The sequence below is a fragment of the Canis lupus genome, chromosome 13 (genome assembly GCF_003254725.2).
Source record: "Canis lupus dingo isolate Sandy chromosome 13, ASM325472v2, whole genome shotgun sequence".
In the NCBI taxonomy this organism is placed as follows: domain Eukaryota; kingdom Metazoa; phylum Chordata; class Mammalia; order Carnivora; family Canidae; genus Canis; species Canis lupus.
Genome location: NC_064255.1, coordinates 58,932,582 through 58,952,494, shown reverse-complemented (window position 1 = coordinate 58,952,494; position 19,913 = coordinate 58,932,582). Strand labels below are relative to the sequence as shown.

Sequence of the window (19,913 nt, the reverse complement as noted above, 5' to 3'; positions counted from 1 at the left end):
TATTTTCCAATTATTATTTCCTCCAAAGAGAAATCATTAGTCCTTTTCTGAAATTCTTTTAGAATTACTCCGCAACTTTAGTAGCAATTTGTATGCACTGTGTTGTTCCTTCCCTATAAGACTATAAGTTCCTTGAGAGGAAGAGCTATTGAAGATTCTGCATTATATTCCATTATATTCCATACATGTTTACTGAGTTAACTAATGAGCACATGCATTAATTAAGTTTACCTCTATTCTCATGCATAAATTCTACTTTCTCATGTATGTCCTTGAGAAATCCTTGTCCTTGTTTTATGTTATTTTACCTTTGTTTATGCTGTTCCTCTGCCTGTCATACCCATCATTCTTGCTGATTCCTCCTTCTCTGCCTCCAAAAGCCGATTCAAAGGATAAGTTCTTTAAGGTAAAACCATTTGTACCACTCATTTCTCATAGCTTATTGGATAATTCTGTCATGACATTTATCACTTGAATTTTACTAGTTACTTAGCCACTAGATTACACGTTCTTAAAGATAGGAGACTATGTCTTATTCATCTTTGAATCCCAAGCAGAAAGAAACTCAGAAGAAACTTGGTAAATGTTAACCGAATGAGTTCATGATTATCCATGATCTTCCGTTAATAAAGATGGTGAATATTTTCGTCAGCAATTTCCTTACCCCAGCAGGACCCCAGCTCTTCTAACGATACTTTATATGTTTGCAGATTTTAAGACTCATGTCTTACTATGAACCAAAGAGTGGTAAGCACTTTGGATCCTTCCAGAAACACAGCAGGACTCAGAATTAGTACTAACTGATTGAGGTAGTTATCAGAGCTCAGGTTGATGGTTCTGGGGTGAGGAAACTGCCTGTAGCTGCTTTGCCCAGATATAGGAATAAAGAAGTATCCCTACTTTTTCCAGATTATTGATGCCAAAAGTCCCACCCTCAGTTGATATCTTCAATTATTTAGTGGGGATCTACTTTCTACTTTACCACAACCAGCTACCAATCCAGAGAAGGTGATTCTTTCTTCTGCTTTTCCATGTAGAACTTTAACAGATCAAGAACTGCTACTTTTAACTTTCAGAGCCATATTCTTGCCCATTTCTCCTGATGATATCTTCCTAGACAACCTATGCCAGTCAGCCTCATTCTAGCCTACCTCAACTCTGTAATTGTTCAGATTTAGTCTTTCATGCTTTTTGCCATACTTACATACTTTGGTACTGTTATTGCTTTGGCATTTTTCCTTTAATTGATTCCTTATTTACTCAAGTAAATATAGCCTTATTGCATCTAATACCATCTATTAAAAATCACAGGTTTGAAATCCTATAACCCTATGAAATAGATATACATAAAATACATCAGTGGTTCTCATATCACAAAGTTCCTGGGTCCAAAGCTCTGAGGGTCACTATTTATTTGCTTGTTCATTATATCAATAATCTTTTTGGTTTACTTACTATTTCTTCTTTACAGTTCTGTTTTCCTTTCTTTAAACTGTCTTATTTTAGATGCTCTTCATATGCATTACAGATTACTTGTTTTATAACATGGGGATTATAGGATTAAGTATAGAGTTCTGAAAAAAGTCCCGAAAGCCCAAAATCTAGTTCCAAATCTCCCAAAATTCAATTTTGAGGTTTTATCTTTATTATTATTTGAGTATAGTTGACACACAATGTTATATTATTTTCACTTGTACAACTTAGTAATTTGACAAGTTTATGCATTATGCTATGTTCAACCAAGTATAGCTACCATCTGTGCCATTACATTGCTAATACCTTATCAGTGACTGTGTCCAACTTGGAGGTTTTACTAATCATTCTGAGCCTCTGTTAGTTCATGCTAGAATGTGAGGAGTGACCCAGATGCCCTCATTCTTTGAGGTTTTTTAGATTTGAAGCACATGAACCAAATATATATTGTTAGTTCATTTACAAAGAAAAAAATATTTCAGAATACTAGCATAATGAACCAGGAAGTCTATGAAGCAGTAGTCAACTATAGTATAATTCTGACTTTTTAAAAATATAAAGTCAAATACCAATCAGTGATATTTTTCATTGATAGGATTTTTATATTTTTTTTATAGAACAATATATTCAGATGTTACCAAATGCAATATGGGCTAAACATGAATTATAGGGAAAAAACCAAACCAACCTTTCTATATCAAAACTATGCAAAACTAAGTTTTTAGTATTTAAGTTTTGTTTGACTTTAATATACAACTCTCTCTCTCAAAAGGCCTACAATACTGGGTAGAAGGACAAGTTCACTGAGACCATGGATGACAGCCCTTATTGTCATAGCTGTTGTGTTGGTTCTAGCAATAATCATCGGTCTCCTTGTTTATTTTTTGGCATTTGGTAAGAATCTTTCTCATTGTATTCTTTTGAAAATTTGAAGATCTACTCAATTTATTTCAAAACCTAATAATATTCTCTAATATTTTGGAGTGTAATTTTCATTGCAATAATATTTTGCTTAAATGTATGCAAATTTTGCATAATGCAGTACTAATTTACATAAACTTCTCTACATTTGGGAAATGAGTATCCTTTTTGTATAAAAATAACTTTCAGCATTTAAAATTTGAACTGGTTCACATAATATTATCTCTTAAATAATGCAATACATCTTATGTTATTATATGGCTTAATAATGTTTAATGTACTGAAAGTAAAAACATTTTAGTAGCAATTCTGACTTCAAGGTTAATTTATGAGAATATATTGCATTCTATCATAATCTAATTAACAGCTTAAATTTATGAATTATCACTAATAAGTAATAATTTTATCATAAAACAATTGACAACCACATGACTATGAGAATATGTGATCTTAAAAATGGATTAGAAATAGTTGCAAATCATACATATGATAATGGATTAATATCCACAATATATAAAGAAGTCAAATAACTCAATAGCAAAAAGCCAAACAATCAAATTTAAGAATAGGCTGAAGACCTGAATAAGCCTTTCTCCGAAGAAAACATACAGATGGCCAATAGGCACATGAAAAGATGCTCACCATCACTCATCATCAGGGAAATGCAAATCAAAACCACAATGAGATATCACCCCATATCTGTTAGTGTGGCTAGTATTGAAAAGAAAAAAAAAACAAGTATTGGCAAGGATGTGAAAAAAAAGGGAAAACTTGTACAGTGTTAGTGAGCATATAAATTGGTACAGCCACTATGGAAAACAGTATGGAAGTTCCTAAAAAAATTAAGAATAGATCTACCATATAAGTCAGCTAATCTACTTCTGGGTGTCTGAAGAAAATGAAAACACTAATTCAAAAAGATAAATGCACCCCCAAAGTTCACTGCAGCACTATTTACTACAGCCAAAATATAAAAACAACCTAAGCGTCCATCTATGGATGAATAAAGAGGATGTGATATATATGTATATATATGTGACATATATACATATACATATACATATACATATGTCACACATATATGGAGTATATACAATTATTATGTTGCACACCTGAAATTAATATAATGTTATATACACATTTTACTTAAAAAAAAAAAAGGTTAGAGAGAGGTATTGGCCACAGCTATTGTATGTTTAATTCCCAAGAGTTCATCCTTATAGGACTTTTTTGCATGTTATTTCTTCTACTTTGATATTTATACAACTCAACTGAATTAAAGAGAAACTATCCGTGTTTGTTGTCCCTTCCAGATCAGAAATTTTACTATTACCAAACCTCGTTCCCGATCCCCAGTATTGAATATAATCCTGACTTTTCAGTTGAACACTCAAAAATGAGACGAGACATGAAACAAAAAGTCAGTGATGAGGTAAGTCTGTCATCATTCCAACTCTGACAATACCATGGTGAAGAAGGTTAAAATAAAGAGATGAGTTGAGAACATATCAAATTGTACCTATGCTGGTGATGCCAGATAAAATACAGAATGCTCAGTTAACTTTTAATTACAGATCCTCCCCAAAATATATTTCATTCAGTGTTTTAAACATGTTTATATGACAAATTATTCATTGTTTGTCTGAAGTTAAAACTGAACCATATTTTTGTCTACTAATCCTGGCAACTCTAACCAACATTATCTCAGGATAATTGGAGAAATACATTGGACAAAGAATAACTGCACCAAAGACCAAATAATAGAAGACCGACAGAAAAAGTGAATAGCTCAAATATAAAAAATAAAATCATTAGAGTTATCTGAAAACATAACTCCATCATTCAGGCACAACATTACCATGTATGTGACCTAATATGTATATGACCCTGACACATTTCCCATTAGGCAACTTACACTAAACATTTATTCCTGAAAATATACCACAGAACCATACAGACTAGCTCTTCCATTAAAGGCTTCAGTTGTGCACATAGCTTCTACCAAGCCTAGCACTGACCAAAGATGACAGATCATCCTTGCCAGGTTCACAAATATCTCTTAATCCATTTCCCAACCAAAAGCAGAAGCTAATGAAATGAGTTAAAGGATGCAACTGAGTAGGGTTAGCATGTCTTTTCAAAAATACATCCAAAGGAAATTTTGATTAAGGAAAAAACGATCAGGGCAGGGTATTATGTTGTATAAAGCAATATGTTGAATAACAGTCTAAACTTTGAAGTAAGGACATCTAGATACATATTCAAATTTTACTTCTTGATAGTTTATGAGCTTTGGAAAAGTTACTTGACCCTTCAAAGCTTCAACTACAAAACTTTACCTACTTCTCAGTTATTCTGAGAAATGGTATGTTGTGAATAAAAGTCTAAAATTTATATCCGAATAAATATAAGCATCTGTTTTCTGTGTTCTCACAGAACTTTCATACACCTATGCTAAAGCGCTTACCACCTTGTTACATCATTATTATTTTGTATGTCAGTGCCCCTCTGAATTTGTGAAGGGCTACGCCTATTTATTCTTATATTCCTGGTGCCTGTAACAGTGTCTGTCTGCCACATGGTAGGACCATAAAAATACACTTCAAGAAGATAACCATAAACAAACGGCCAACTTACTAGAATTGGCCCTCTCCTGTAGAGTATAAATGGAGACAACATAAATAAGGGAAGTACAGTAATTTAGACCACAAGTTAGCGTTTTGTTTTGTTTTTTCTGTGAGATGCCAGATAGTATTTTCAGCTTTGCAAGCTATTTGGTTTCTGCAACTATTCAAATCCGTCATTTGTAGTGCAAAAGCAGCCATAAGCAATACATCAACAAATGAGTATGGCTACGGTTCAATAAAATTTCTTTATGGACACTGAAAGTAGAATTTTGTTAAGTTTTAAGATATCACAAAACATTATTATTATTCTTATTTTTTCAACTATTAAAAAAATGTGAAGACCATTCTTAGATGATGGTCCAGGCAAAAACAGTGGCTGTCTAGATTTACCCTATAGGCTATAATTTGCTGACCCTGATTTAGACTGTAAGTTACAGTTCTAGGAAATATTGTCCTGGAATAAGTTATTAAAAACATGCCTAAAATGGATTTTAGAAACTTTGTGTGGAGTTCAATAATCTCAAATGTTTATATGCTAAATTGCCATGGGTAATACATAGTTTACAAAGCTATGATTTTAGAGAAATAACAAAAAAGTGGTGAAATCGGAAAGAAAATGGAAGGAGGCAGACAGAAAACTTACAATTATATATAAGATCTATAAAGGTCATATATAATATATATATATATATATATATAAATGAATGTAGAAAATATGGAAGTACATAACCAACAATGCAAATAGCAGGTTCTCTATACAGCATTTTAGAAATGATTTTGTTACTTTTCATTATACTTTGCTGTATTGGTTGCTTTTTATAACTTTTTACAATGAACATGTATTTGTTTTGTCAAAAAATGTACATGTGTATATAAAACTATTTCCTTAAAAACAAATTTCCTTTCATAATCAGCTAGAAGGAAATCAAGTGGTCATTCATTTTTTAAAACCTATTGACTTCTTAATAAACATGCTCACCAACCTATCCAATATGATATTTACATGGCATTTTACCAGGAAAAAAATGACAAATCAAGTTAGTTGAGTGAAAAGTATATATTCAACACACAACCAGTTTCAAATTTGGCAGCTCTCCTGATTTTTGAAACTAATTATTGAGACTCAGGTTTACTTAAGGTTTGACATATGGTCAGTCTGTTTTTCAAGAAGCCACCTTGATGAGTCAATGGTAATAAACAGGTTTGTAAAACCACAGATTCTGTATTAAGCTGTGGTTTTAATAAGAAATAATTTCTTCTAGGATTTTATACTACAGAAAAAGTATCCCATTGAGGAAGTCTAAAATGGCATATAAATGGCACATAGTTTTGTCTTATTCTAAGTAATCATTTCATGTATTTTTCTTGATAAGTATATTCTTTTTAAGAAAATACCTGACAAATATATATTCTCTCCTTCACTTACCACAGGATCAAAACATGACCTAAAACATTTCACTAAAGCCTACAAAACTGATCCTTCAATCATACCCAGGATGATGATAACTAAGCTTGAATGATAATGGCTGATAATTTCATACACAACCAATTTTCAAAGAAATTCAGTCTCAGCACCTCCATCTCCAAGTATATTTTATATTGGCTACTGAAATATCTAGCTTAATTCAACTCTTGATGTATATCAGCGATCCTTGTTCATGTGACAAGTTGTTCAAATATCAGCATCTGAGTATAGAGATGACCTTTATGACAACAGGACTATGTCCAAATGAGCTTTCTGAGGATAGCTGCAAACAAATTTAGAAATAAATGTTATTACTGCAGGTTTTATACAGGCATTTATGTGAGATGTTGAAATGTGTGATTTCAAATCTCAAAAAGTTCTACACTGTTGGTTTTTTTCTTTTCTCAGATAGATAAGATATTTCGAAGATCCAGTTTAAATCATCATTACATCAAGTCTCATGTTGTTGACTTTAGGTAATCACAATTAATTAATTTTTATGATGAAAGGAAACTTTATATTACTTATTTTTCATTGTTTGATTTATGGATAGTATTCAAAAATGTTAGATTTACCAAGAGCAAAAATATTTTAATATTATTTCATTTAATTGTTATTCCTCCTGTACAGGGCACCTATAGAGAGAGAATTTCTTAGCTTGGTAGTGATACAATATTTTCTACTGGTTGTCCTCTTAAAGACTTTTGCATTTCAGTTAAAGAATCTTACAATCTTTGAACAGTCTTCTCCGTTTTACTTACTTTATTTTTTAACAATAGATATTATAAATTTTTAAAAAATCAAGAATAGAGTTGATTAATTTAACAAGCACTTTTGATGCATTTTTTTCTGGAAAAGAAATTATAGAACTGTTAGATACTCAGCTTTCTCTGATTATAATCAAGTTTTATAAGCAGGGAATAATTTGGGTATTAACGTCTATATGATACAGGAAGGAGAGAAATCCATGACAATAAAATATATAAAATATGTTGTATTTTCTTGAAGATATAGCTAGTATTTAAATACTAAGATATAAAATAATCATAACTATGGTTATGATCTCACTTATTTTGGTGTTTTTCTTTTTCAGGTCAAGTCATGATGGTTTGAAAACAGATGTATTGCTTAAGTTTCAGTTTGCTTCTAACAATGCAGACACGATAAAAAGGCAAGCTGACAAAATATTGCATCAGAAGTTGAAATTAAATGAAAGCTTCTTGAAGATAGATACTTCATTACCTTATCTTAGAGGCAAGAAATCCCATTTTCCTTCCTTTTTAGAGTTTATCATTTTAATGATCTTATCTATAGAGAAAGCTTCATTTCACCATAAAATGAAATTACTTTTCATTTTTGAATTTCTCATCTACTTGATAGTAAACAAATCCCCACACAACAGCAAAGAGCATATTCCTTTGATTAGTATGGAAATAATTATGAAACAAAAATTGTAGGATAACCCAAATATAATAATATTTCTTTTTTAAAAAGAACTCTTGGTGGAGTTGTTTGAATCAATTAAGCATGTATAAGAAAAAAAAAGAAAACTACACTCAGCTACTGATATAGTAACTATAGTGCCTGGTTCTTTCTGTTGCAATACTCTCTTCAATAAGAATCCGGAATGTAAGGGTAGTATGAACACAGAAATCATGATATGTGGGGCACAAACATGATTTGGTCTCCTGTGAAAGGAGACTTGTAATTTTTTTTCTGACACAATCATAAGCCTTCCTACAGCATGCAGAATAGGATTGGCCCAGGGCATAGAGGAGACAGAAGAAGAAAAATGCCAGACCTTCATGATACCTGTCTCTGGCATAAAGGTACCATGTCATTTGCAACACAGGCATAAGGAACTAGGTGATAAATGTTTGGGGTGTGAGATTAAACAAAACTCATAATTTCAAGGCTATTGCTAGCCTTGTATATATTAACTTTGAAGGTACTGTATTGTACAAGAATATGTGTAAACTATGAAAAGAGACTGTAAGGCTGACAAATAATTACAGTTACCAATAAGGTTTCCCTTGGTGCATTTTCCCTCAAAACTGTTCCAGAGGGCTAGAGCAGATATATTATAATATGCTAACAGAAGAGAAAATTGCATTATAGGTTTGGTGAAAGTCAAAAGGAAAAAAAATAGCTTGAAGAACTTGAAGTTTCTGTGAGTAATGCCCAACATTCAGTTCTGTTAATCATGCAGATAGAACAGAGTAGACTCTGAATCCAATGCACTGTGCTTTAGATAGCAGAGACAAGACTTTCTAAAGAAAACGTTTTGTTGAAGGATGTAGTAAGTATGTGTGAAACTCTGATTTTTTTTAAAATTAATTTAATCTTGAGCTCCCATTAAGCCAAATGTTACAAATTTAAACTCCATCATTCCTGGATCTATCTGCCCACCCTGACCCCCACTTTGTTATGTTAGGGTACTTAGGTCCTTCACAGTGTTGCTGGATCAGAGTGAGGGATGGGTCCATTCAGGCATCTACTGGCAAACCATCCATCAACGGATCTTTGGTAGCCTATCAGAGCAAGTTACTGTTAAGACATTACTCATTCACATGGAACGTCTCCTCAGATTCATCATTCATCCTGAGTCTTCTGTGCTTGCCAAGGATGCTTGGAAATTAATTTGCATATATTTTAAAAATTTCATCTTTTTCTGCAAAAGACTGATAATTCCTTGAATATAAGAAATATGTCTTCTGTAGTTACAATCACATCCCAAGATTAGCACAGAATTCAGCACAGGGCAGGAACTTGGTATTTGTAAAATGTTCTATCTTTAACTCTGTAAATGAACTCATACTCTTGAAAGTGGGCAGGAAACAAAAGCAATCTTAAAATTAACAAACACCACAGAACACTGAGGAAATCATTCCTCTTTCCATGTAGAGCTTTAGAATTACATGGGAATACATAAAAAATTTTAAAAACATATCTTGGGTTTCATAGGGCAAGAGAAATCATTTCAGTATATACAGTAAAAAGAAAATGCATGGAGTGCATTCTATGGGAGCGTCTGCAGGTAGTGGTGGGAAGATCCTCAAGGCTAGAATTCAGGAGACCTGTGTCTCAGCAATAGTTCAGCCTGGGGTAGGTTGCTGAAACTGTCTCAGTTCCTGTTTTGCAAAATGAAAACAGTAGCAACGGTGAAACTTATCTTTTAGAAAAACTTAAAAATGCTTTGAAAAGGACTAGTATAAATACACTAATATAATGCATTATTATATGGACTTTTTCAGATATCTTTAGCAATTCTGATTCTAGGAAGTTGGATAATTGATAGGATGTCTTGAAAAAGGTAGCTGAAAAACTAAAACACACAGATGGCCCCAAAACACAAATATTGGAAGAGTCAGTTGGTTAATATCTTAAGTCTAACACAGAAGAAACAATTCTGATAATCTTTCAAAAGTAATTTATACAGGATCATAATAAAGCTCAAAGGGAAGCTTTGAGTTTAGCTTTCAAAGTCAATAAGTGCAAGTTTGAGAAATTGTTGCCTATGTAAATCTTCTTTTTACAACTGCAGAATTTAAAATGCTCATGGATATAATTAGGTGACTTTTTTCTAAAATGTCTAGCTTTGTGAAAATTTCTTCTCATTATATAGAAGTCAGAATTCTCTCCATTGAGTCCAAGTGAATAGATTTTTGAAAAAAAGGAAAGAAGGAAGGAGGGAAGGAAAGAAGGAAGGAAGAAAGGGCAGGAGGAAGGAAGGAAAGAAAAAGGAAAACAATTAGTTGAAGAGCAAGTTAGCTAAGATTGTCAGTGTTTCATAAAACTGTACTTTTAGTCTTTGATTTTACTCTATGACAACCTTTCATGAAATTAAGTAATTATTTTATGATCCCCAAATATGTCTCTATTTCTGTTTCCTTTCATCATTTAAATACAAAAAAATATAAAGAAAAATACATGGAATTTACCTGTAGGAAAGAAAAAGAATTTTCCCTCTACCTTTCTGAGTTCTTGACTATAAAAAAGATCCCTGTAATAAAGATGTTACCAAGAAAAAAAGAAACAGAAGTTTATTAACATGGGAAATAACTAAGTGAAAATGAGTAGCTCAAAGAGATGGCTTAGAATCTGGCTTGTAGAACAATAAATTTGTGGAGAAATGACAGGACAAAGGAGAGCAGTTTTATATAGGCTTCTAAGGGCAGAGATAAAGGCTGGTTAGTAAAGTGCTATGAGGATTCTTCTGGTGCCTTTCCCAGGCTGATAAAGTCCAAAATGGTCTCTAGGGATTAACCTTTCTCATTCCTGGCAAAGAGAAGAGGAGGAACACCTTTGTAAATTTATGTTCTACTTTTAGATAAGTTGGGGAAGAGCAAGAGGAATTTCTTGTATCTGCTTCCTAATTGCCTTTGACCCAAAAGAATTCATATGCCAAAGTGGCATATTTTGGATTGGCATAATCTGATGCTCCTCACATTCTAGGAGAGGGTGTAGGCGGTAGATTTTTGAAAAAATCTTTTATGTCAATTATGTTTGTTTATTTCATGATGTTTTTAAAATGTGTAAACTTTGCCTCAAAGTCTTTGTGAATTACCTCAGATCAAAGCCAAATAATATGTGATATCACCTTTACTTTATACTAGCTTAATTTAAATTTTTTTAAACATTTAAAAATGGTTTTGCTGGTCTCAAAGTTTTAAGCCAGTACTGCTTCTACCTTGTAAATTTAGTACATAGCATATTTTGTGGCAAGTTTTATTTAGCATAAGAAGTAAACCAGAAGGATTTATCTTCAGTATTTCATTTAACACATTTTGTGTCTTATTTCCAATTAAAAAACTATACTATCTTCTTTAATCAGATCCAATATCCCATCCTATTGAAATAAATTTTGGTTTAGGTAGAAAAGTGAATATTTAGTAATAATAAGAAACAAATCACAAAAAAATCACAAATTTTAAAAATCTAATACTCTAAATATCATACAATCCAAAAAAAACCACATTATTTTTATAATTTCTTGGTATACCCCTATAATACTTTACTGTTTTCCCCTTACATTTTTTGGACTGCATACTCTGATTAGTTCTTCAAATGACAATGTTTTATAATATTCTACAAAAAAGAATAGAAAGATAATTTAGACTTTCCACTGGGATGCTTGATTTATTTTTTTAATTTAAATTCAATTAATTAACATATAGTGCATTATTGGTTTCAGAGGCAGAGTTCAGTGATTCGTTAGTTTTATATAACCTCCAGTGCTCATTATATCAAGTGCTTTCCTTAATGTCCATCACCCAGTTACCCCAACCCTCCTCCCTCCCAGCAACCCTCAGTTTGTTTCCTATGATTGAAAGTCTTTTATGGTTTGTCTCCCTCTCTGATTTTGTCTTTTTTTTTCCTTCCCTTCCCCTATGATCCTCTATTTTTTTCTTAAATTCCACATATAAATGAGATCACATGATAATTGTCTTTCTTTGATTGACTTATTTCGCTTAGCATAACACCCTCTAGTTCCATTCATGTCATCGCAAATGGCAAGATTTCATTTTTTGATGGCTGGGTAGTATTCCACTGTATATATATACCACATGCTCTTTACCCATTCATCTGTTGATGGACATCTGGGCTCCTTCCACAGTTTGGCTATTGTGGACATTGCTGCTATAAACATTGGGGTGCAGGTGCCCCTTCGGATCATTACATTTATATCTTTGGGTAAATACCTAGTAATGCAATTACTGGGTCACAGGATAGTTCTATTTTCAACTTTCTGAGGAACCTCCATACTGTTTTCCAAAGTGGCTGCACCAGCCTGCATTCCTACCAACAGCGTAAGAGGGTTCCTCTTTCTCCACATCCTCACCAACATTTTGTTTCCTATCCTATTAATTTTAGCCATTCTGACTTATGTGAGGTAGTATCTCATTGTGGTTTTGATTTGTGTTTTCCTGATGATGAGTGATGTTGAGCATTTTTTTTCATATGTGTATTGGCCATTTGTATGTCTGGAGAAATGTCTGTTCATGACTTCTGCCCATTTCTTGACTGGATTATTTGTTTTTCGGCATTGGATTTGATGAGTTCTTTATAGATTTGTATACTAGCCCTTTATCTGAGAAGACATTTGCAAATATCTTCTTCCAGTCTGTCAGGTGTCTTTTGGTTTTGTTGCCTGTTTCCTTTGCTGCACAAAAGCTTTTTGTCTTGATGAAGTCCCAAGAGTTCATTTTTGCCTTTGTTTCCCTTGCCTTTGGAGACATATCTAGGAAGAAGTTGCTGCAGCTGAGGTCACAGAGGTTTCTGCCTGTGTTCTTCTCCACAATTTTGATGGATTCTTGTCTCATATTTAGGTCTTTCATCCATATTGAGTCTGTTTTTGTGTATGGTGAATAAAATGGTCCAGTTTCATTATTCTGCATGTGGCTGTCCAATTTTCCCAACACCATTTGTTGAAGAGACTTTTCATTGGATATTCATTTCTGCTTTGTCAGAGATGAATTGATCATACAGTTGAGGATCCATTGTTCCATTGATCCATGTGTCTGTTTTTGTGCCAGTACCACATTGTCCTGATGATTTCAGCTTTGTAATACAGCTTGAAGTCCATAATTGTGATGCCACCAGCTTTGGTTTTCTTTTTCAATTTCTTTTGGCTACTTAGGGTCTGTTGTGGCTCCATACACATTTTAGGATTATTTATTCCAGCTCTGTGAAAAAAGTTGACTGTATTTTGATAGGGGTTGCACTGAATGTATAGATTGTTCTAGGTAGCATAAACATTGTAACAATATTTGTTCTTCCAGTCCATGATCATGGGATATTTTTCCACTTCTTTCTTCTTTCATGAGTGTTCTATGGTTTTCTGAATACAGATCCTTTGCCTCTTTGGTTAGATTTATTCCTAGATACTATATGGTTTTTGGTGCAATTGTAAATGGGATTGACTCCTTAATTTCTTTCTTCAGTCTCATTGTTAGTGTATAGAAATGCAACTGATTTCTGTGCATTTATTTTATATAGGATGCTTGATTTTTAAAAATATTTTGAAATTATTATAGATTCAAAGGAGGTTGCAAAGAAATCTAGAGAGAAATCTCATGCACTTGCATACTTCCCCCAGCCTTTGGTAATGTTAACATCTTATACAACTACAGCACAGTGCCAAAACCAAGAAATTGGCATAGATGCAATCCATAGAGCTTATTCAGATTTCACAGTTATATATGAGCTCATTTGTGTGTGTGCATGTATGTGTATGGGTAGGTATAGCTCTGTGCCATTTTATCACATATGTAACCTTTCATAACTACTACCACAATCAATATATTCAATTGTACCATATCAAGATTCCCCTGTGTTACCTCTTTATAACTACACCCATCTCCTCTACTCATCTGTAGCCTCTGGCAACCACTTATCCATTCTCCATTCCTATAATTATATCATTTCATGAATGTCATGTAAATCATACATTTTGTACCCTTTTGAAATTGACCTTTTCCCCTCAACATAATTTCCATGAGGTTCATCCATGTTGATGTGTGCATCAATAGTTTGATCTTTTTCATTGCTGAGTAGTAGTCTATAGTATTCCACTGTTTGTTTAACCACTCATCCCTTGAAGAACATTTGATAGTTTCAAGGTTTTGGCTATTACAGTGAAGCTTCTATGCATATTCATTTTATGTTCCTATAAGAAAATAAGTTTCTATTTCTCTGGGACATATCTAAGAGTACAATTGCTGGGTTGATAAAACGATTTTGGGTCATTTTTGGGTTTTCTTTAGACTTTGGGTTTTGAAAGGAACTACCAAACTACTTTCCAGAGTGGCTGTACATTTTGCATTCCCATCAGCAATGTATGAGTGATTTAGTTTCTCTCCACCTTTGCCAACAATTGGTGTTATCACTATTTTTCATGTGGCTTTTCTGATAGCTGTATAGTGTTATCTCATTATGGCTTTAATTTTATTTTCTCCAATTGCTAATAACATCAAACATCCTTTTATGTGTTTGCCATCTATACATCCTCTATGGCAAAATATATGTGTCCGTGTTTTCTAATTGAGTTGATTTTTTTCTTCTTAAATGCTGAATACGGAGAACTCTTTATATGTTCTATGTATGAAGCCTTTGTCAGATGTGCAGTTTGCAGTAATTCCCACTAGTCTGAAGTTCGCCTTTTCAACCCATAAAGAGAGTCTTTCAGATAGGAAAAGTTTTAAATTTGATGAGATGCACTCAAATGAACTTTCATTTTTATGGATCATCTTGTTGGTAATAAATCTAACTCTTCCTCTAGCCCTGAGTCCCTGATAATGATCTCCTATGTTCTTTTCTGTAAATTTTATACTTGTACATATTATATTTTTTAACATTTTATACTTATTTCTGTAAGTTTTATGGCTTCATATCACATTAAAGCCTAAAATCCATTTCAAGCTCATTTTTGCATAAGCTGTGAGACTTTTTATTGTTGTTATTGTTAATAGATATTCAATTGCTCCAACACTGTTAATTGGAAAGGCTGCCCACCTTCCACTGAATTTACTTTTGCTCCTTTGTCAAAAATTAACTGGGCATTTTTATGTGGATCTATTTTTAGGTTCTACATTCTATCCCATTGATTTATGTGTCTATCCTTCCACCAGGATCATATTCTCTTGATTACTGCAGCTATATAGCAAGTCTAACATTGGGGAAGAATGGGTCTCCCACTTTACTCTTCTTTATCAAAGTTATATTAAATACTCTAGTTTCTTTCTAAAATTTTAGAATAATTTTGTCTATGTCTACAAAAAAGCTAATAGATTTTTATAGAAATTTCGCTAGACTATAGGTCAGTTTGAGGAGAATTGACATCTTTAGTATGTTGAGTACTTTTTGAGGTAAAATTCACATAACATAAAATTAACCACTAGCCATTTGAAAGTGTGCAATTTGCTGGCATTTAGGTCCTAATGTTGTGCAACCATCACCTCTACCTAGTTTCAAGATATTTTCATGGCCTCAAAGGAAATCGTATATCAATTAAAAAGTCATTCTCCCTTCTGTCTCTATGGTTTTACCTATTCTGTATATTTCATATAAATGGGACCATGTAATCTGTGACTTTTGTGTCTGGTTTCTTTCACTTAGCATAATCTTTCAGAATTCATGTTTTAGGATGTATCAATACTTCATTCCTTTTAAGGCTGAATAATATTTCACTTTATAGATATATTGCATTTTGTTTACCTAGTCATCAGCTGATGGACATTTGTGCTGTTTCCATTATTTGGCTATTGTGAATAGTACTGCTATAAATATTGGCATATAGTATTTATTTGAATACCAATTTTCAATACTGTTGGATATATACCCAGGAGTGGGATTGCTGGGCGATATGGTCACTATGTTTAACTTGTTAAGGACTAGTAGACTGTTTTCCACAGTAGCTACATCATTTTATATTCTCATTAGCAGTGTAAAAGGGTTCTAATGTCTCCCAATTCTCATCAATACTTGTTATTTTCCTTTCCTTCTTTTTTTTTTAAGATTTTATTTATTCATAGAGACAGAGAGAGGCAGAGACACAGGCAGAGGGAGAAGCAGGCTCCATACAGGAAGCCCGACGTGGGACTCGATCCCGGGTCTCCAGGATCACACCCCAGGCTGCAGGCGGTGCCAAACCGCTGCGCCACAGGGGCTGCCCTTTCCTTTACTTTTTTTTTTTTTTTTTTTTTTTTTGTGAGTATAATAGGTCTGTGTGGTGGTGTGATAGGTGCCAAATTTTGCTGAATGTATTTCTGTATCAATTGACATAATCATATAATTTTTTCCTATAGCCTATTGACATGGTAGATTATACTAATTGATTTACAAACATTGAACCTTCCATACCTGAAATAAACCCATTTCATCACTGTATTATTCTTTATATATATTGTTGGATTCAATTGGTTAAAATTTTGTTGAGAATTTTGCATCTAAATTCATGATAGATATTAGTCTGTTTCTTTGTTAATCTAGTTTCAATAGCAGGAAAATGCTGGCCACATCAAATGAACTAGGAAATGCTTTCTTATAATTCCTAGAAGAGATTGTATAAAAGTACTGTTAATTCTTTGAATGTTTTGCCAAAGTCTCCAGTGAATCCATTTAGGCCTAAGGATTTTTTTTTTAATCTTTTATTCAATTTCTTTAATAGTAGGAATGTTCAAGTTATCTATATCATCTTTGTTGAGTTTTGGTAGTTTATGGTTTTTAAGGGATTTGTCCTCTTTAAATTGTCAAATTTATGAATGTAAAGTTGTTCAAAGTATTTCTTACTTTTTAAAAAGTTTTCGTGTGAACACTTATTTTAAATCATCGTATGCATATACTCACAGGACAGTATGGTAATCCTATAACTTTTGTTTTGTTTTTTGGGTTTTTGGGGTTTTTTGTTGTTGTTGTTTGTTTTAGTTTCAGAGGTAGAATTGAGTGATTCATCAGTTGCATATAACACCAAGTGCTCATTACATCAAGTGCCTTCCTTAATGCCCATCACCCAATTATCCCTCCTCCCCTTCAGCAATTCTCAATTTGTTTCCTAGAGTTCAATGTCCTTTATGGTTTGCCTCCCTCTCAACTTTCATCTTATTTTATTTTTCCTTCCTTTCCCCTATGTTCATCCATTTTGTTTGTTAAATTCCACATATGAGTGAAATCATATGGTATTTTGGTATTTGTCTTTCTCTGACTCATTTTGCTTAGCATAATACCCTCTAGTTCCATCCTTGTCATTGCAAATGGCAAGATTTAATTCTTTCTGATGGTTGAGCAATATTCCATTGTATATATATCATCTCTTCTTTATGCAGGTTCTTTTGTGATTCCCCTCATTTAATTGCTGACATTGGTGATTTGTGTCTTTGTCAATCTTCTAGAAGTTTATCTTTTTATCTTTGTCAATCTTCCAAAAGTTTATCAATTCTATTGACTTTTTCTTACAATGAATGTTTTTTGTCTCATTGATTGTTCTATATTATCTTTCTGTTTCTAATTTTGATTGAAATTTTGATCTTTATTGATTTTTTTCTTTACTATTTCCTTCCTCTTCCTTGCTTTAGGCTCACTTTGCTCTTCTTTTTCTAGTTTTCTTTTTCTCTTTCTTTCTTTCTTTCTTTCTTTTTTTTTTTTTTTTAGTTAGGAACTCAAGAATATCTTTTCTTTTCTAAGATAAACATTTAGTGCTATAATTTTCCTCTCTGTAATACTTTACCTGCATCTCATGATATTTGCTATGTTTGTACACTTGTATTGATTCAATTCTATGTAATTTTTTACTTCTTTGGTACTTCTTTTTGGCCCATGTATTATTTAGTAGTCTGTTGTTTAATTCCCAAGTGTTCGGAGATTTTTCTCCTTACCTTTCTTTTCTTTTTAAAGATTTTATTTTTATTTATTCATGAGAGAGAGAGAGAGAGAGAGAGAGAGGCAGAGACACAGGCAGAAGGAGAAGCAGGCTCCAGGTATGGAGCCTGACGTGGGGCTCGATCCTGGGTCTCCAGGATCACGCCCTGGGCTGAAGGTGGAGCTAAACCGCTGGGCCCGGGGGCAGCTCCTCCTTACCTTTCTTTATTGATTTCTAATTTGACCCCACTATGAACAGAAAACATATTCTGAGTTCAATTCTTTTAAATATGACACAAGATATGGTCATTTTTAATGAATGTTCCATAGGTGTTTATAAAGAATGTGCTTTATGTTATTGTTGGGTGGAGTGGTTTATAAACGTCAATTAGGTCTTGTTGGTAGCGTTAATTATATATCCTTGCTGATTTTATGCCTAGTAATGCTATCAATTTGTTGATTCTAAGTCCCCAATCATAATTGTGAATTTGTCTATTCCTTCTTTCAGCTCGCTTAGTTATTGCTTGATGTATTTTGAAGCTCTGCTATTTGTAAACATGCATTTAAAATGATTAAATATTCATAGTAGATTGATCCTTTTATCATCAAGTAATGTCCTTCTATGTCCCCAGTAATTAATTTTCTCCAAAGAGCACTTTATTTGATATTAATAGAGCCACCACTGCTTTTTTTTTTTCTGGATTCATATTTGTATGATCTATTTTTTTGCATCCTTTTACTTTCAATTTGGAAATTTCAGTGTAAAAAACAAATAGCTGAATCATGTTTTCTTAATTATACTCTGCTATTCTGTCTTTTAATTGAGGTACTTAAACCATTCACATATTAAATATTGATATGTTAGAGCTTAAGTCATTTTATTATTTGATTTCTTTTGTGCTGTGTCTTGTTCCTCTGTTTCTTTTTTCCTCCCTCCCTGTCGGTAGCAGGAACATTTGTTTTAGGGTTCCATTTTTATTTATTTGTAATGCTTTTGAGTTTATCACGAGGTATAGCTCCCCTAGTGGCTGTTCTAGATATTAACATACATAACATCATAGACTACTGGTGTCAACATTGTATCACTTCCATTTTGGTCTCTTTGCCCCCCCCCCCGCCCCCCATTTTTTAGAAACATTTTTCTTAAGTATTTCCTCTCTATATATTCACATCAGATGGCACTGCATCTTTTGTTTCAACCATAAAATATATTTAAAGAAACCTATAAGGTGAAAAATAGTCTATTATGTTTATTTCTGTTCTTACACATTCTGTCTCTTTCCTTTCTGAAGGTACTAGCCTTCTCCTATTATCATTTGCTTTTTGTTTGGAGAGCTTCCTCTAGCCATTATCCAAGAGTAGCTCTGTTAGAAACTAATTCTTTTCATTTCTCTTCATCCTAGAATACATTTATTTCTAAATATAGTTTCAATGGATATAGGATTCATGGTTGATAGTTTTTTCTTTCAGAACTTGAAAAATGCTATGCCACTTCCTTTTGTCCTCCACGGTTTCAGATGAGAACTCTGCTGTTATTTGAATTGGTGTTACTTTATAGGTAATGTATCACTTTTTCTGTTTTTAAGGTTTTTTTCATTGTCTTTAGTTTTTAGTAACAATTACAATAGGTCTTGGGGTAGATTTGAGTTTTTCTTATTTGAGATTTTCTCAGCTTCTTGAATCCATAGACCTCTGTCTTTATCCAAATTTGGGGAGTTTCCAACCATTATTTCCTTGAATACTTTTTCAGTCTCACACTCTTTTTCTTCTCCTTCTGGAATTCTGATGATATACAATGTTAAGTCTTTTGTTATTATCACACAAATCTCAGATTTTCTCATTTTTTTCAGTCTCTTTTCTCTCTGTTCTTCTGAATAAATACTATTTAATTTCATCCAAGTTTACTGATTCTATCCCCATCTCCACTCTATTGTTAAGACCACTTAGCAGCATTTGTTTTATTACTCTTATTATTATATTTTTCAGTCCTATATTTTTCCTTTTTGTAAAGTAGGCTCCACACCCAGCATGGAGCCCAACATGGGATTTGAACTCATAACCCTAAGATCAAG

General features: G+C 32.9%; 1 protein-coding gene across 1 annotated transcript in view; it reads left to right on the top strand.

The window, feature by feature from the left end:
* The window catches only part of LOC112652165 (transmembrane protease serine 11G-like), a 48,268-nt gene that overhangs the window by 17,305 nt on the left and 11,050 nt on the right, over positions 1–19,913 (top strand). Inside the window, exons 2-5 of the mRNA XM_035703602.2 lie at positions 2,246–2,367; positions 3,708–3,826; positions 6,895–6,962; positions 7,580–7,740. Of these exons, the coding sequence (XP_035559495.2) occupies positions 2,246–2,367; positions 3,708–3,826; positions 6,895–6,962; positions 7,580–7,740 (470 nt within the window). The remainder of the gene's footprint in view (positions 1–2,245; positions 2,368–3,707; positions 3,827–6,894; positions 6,963–7,579; positions 7,741–19,913) is intronic.